Here is a 2,090-nt window from a genome sequence, read left to right as displayed (position 1 = left end):
CTATGCCACGTCGGAGATAACCTCGACCATAGGAGTGTTACTTTTGGACCACCTTTCAACTAGTATATTGTGCACAACGGAATAAAAGATTGATTCCTCATGATCTAGCTTCCTTTCATGCCTAAAGATGCTTGCCTTCACATTTTCAATCATGGTGTCCCACATTTCATAGACTAAGTGAAGGCATGGTTTGTCAGTGTCACAAAACCTAAGCATCTCAAAGATAGGCAATGTAAAAATTAAAATATAATCAATCTTATCCCACCACACATCATTCAATAATTTTTCCTTCACAGATGCGGCTTTCCCAACATCGTCTTCTTTGTAAGAAACCCACTGGTCACTAATAACCATTGATTGGAGGCCACGCTTTATAAGTTTAAACCTTTTGAGCATGATAATGGCAGATGCGAAACGTGTATCTGCAACAGCAAGCAACTTCAAGGGTACAAATTCATTGAAAATAGCTAGCCGCATGGAATGGTTCATGATGAAGTTTTTGATAAACATCACATCATCAACACAAAGTGTGATCCAGTGACATTCATCATAAGCAAAAGCAGTACCCCCTGTTTCCTTTGGAGCACAAATGTTCTTAAGAGCAAGATTCAATGTGTGAACTACACATGGTGTCCAAAAGATATTCGGGTACTTACTTTCAATGAGTAAACCGGCTGCACTACACACTGGAGCATTATCTGTAATGACTTGAATGACATTCTGATGTCCAACTTCTTCAATTGCTTGACTAATTAAGTTGGAAATAAAAAAACTTGTCTTTATGCTCGCCTTCACAATTAACAGCTTTCAAGAACACTGCCCAAGCTTCTGATGCTCCCATAAAATTAATAAGGGGCCTTCTTTGAGAATCAGTCCATCCATCTGAAACAATACTCAACCCTTTTTCCTTCCATGATGCTCTAGTTGGCTCCAACAACCTCTCTACATTAGCCCTTTCCTTTTGAAGCAATGTAGTCCTCAACAAGTTATAACCGGGTGGTACATAACCAGGAATTGGATTGTTGGTAGCAAATTGAAATGCACTAACATAATATGGGTTCCTTGATAAATGAAAAGGTAACCCCGCTGAATAAAACATGCGAGCAATCTCAGAATGTAGTTGTTCACGAATAATTGGGTTGAATGCCTTTTCTATAGCAGAAGTTCCAGTAGCCTTTCTTTTTCTTGGCTCATACCCCTCCATCCTAAATCCTCCAATATCTAAAGCCCCTGAACTTGTTGAAGTAGATTGGGTGGAAGGTGGTAAAGGAACGTTTTTAGGCATAGCCATCTTTAACCTCTTCTCAACTTTTTCAATTTTCCTTTGTATTTCAGTAAGGTGTTGCGGAGTCACTTTGGGGCACACTCTAATCCCATTGCCAGAAAGTTTTAACAAATGTGCCTTGACCCTAAAGTATGACCCCCTGTACTCTTGTTGACAGTAATTGCATTTAAACCTAGTATTACCACCTCCTCCCATTTTTTTCTAGTTTTGTAACATAACACCAAAGAGGAGCATGATCATCTTCTTCCATTGGTGTACCACTTGTTGAACCTAAACTTCTCGTACCTGAACTCATTTCCTAAAATTTATGGTAAACAAATAAAACAAAACATTAATGTAGCATCACCCATAACAACCATAATGCATCATCCTCATCCATAACAAAAAAAATTCATCAATTCAATTAAATTTCAACAATTTTAACAGTATAGCATCACCCATAACAACCATAATGCAATTCAATCCCAAATTAAGGGGGAAAAATTTTACAAAGTTCATTTATTTATCAATAAGTTTATTTATTTATTTATTAATAATTTTTTTTTACCTTATTTGATTTATTAATAAGTTTACAAAGTTTATAATTTTAGAAGTTGACAAATTTTATTTTTAATAAGTTTATTTATTTATTTATTTATTACTAAGTTTTTTTCACCTTATTTTATTTATTTATTTATTTGTTTGTTTTATTAGATTCAATAAACCGAATATATAGTGCCGTTTGGTAACACTTACGTTTTCAGTTTTCTGTTTATATTTACAAAAATTTTAATAACTCAAATAAAAACTTGTTTGGTAAAATTTT

The 2,090-nt window shown here is 34.6% G+C and overlaps 1 protein-coding gene across 1 annotated transcript; it reads right to left on the bottom strand.

Annotated features, from left to right (window-relative positions):
* LOC114293132 (uncharacterized) lies at positions 1 to 1,480 on the bottom strand. Its single transcript, XM_082923667.1, has 2 exons — positions 790 to 1,480; positions 1 to 743 (listed from the first exon to the last, which is right to left on the bottom strand). Exons 1-2 carry the CDS (start codon positions 1,478 to 1,480, stop codon positions 1 to 3), a joined length of 1,434 nt encoding a protein of 477 aa, XP_082779793.1.
* Between the last annotated feature and the right edge of the window lie 610 nt (positions 1,481 to 2,090).

Source organism: Camellia sinensis, chromosome 4, assembly GCF_055761805.1.
Source record: "Camellia sinensis isolate YWXY chromosome 4, ASM5576180v1, whole genome shotgun sequence".
NCBI lineage: Eukaryota > Viridiplantae > Streptophyta > Magnoliopsida > Ericales > Theaceae > Camellia > Camellia sinensis.
This window is presented reverse-complemented; position numbering and strand designations above follow the sequence as displayed.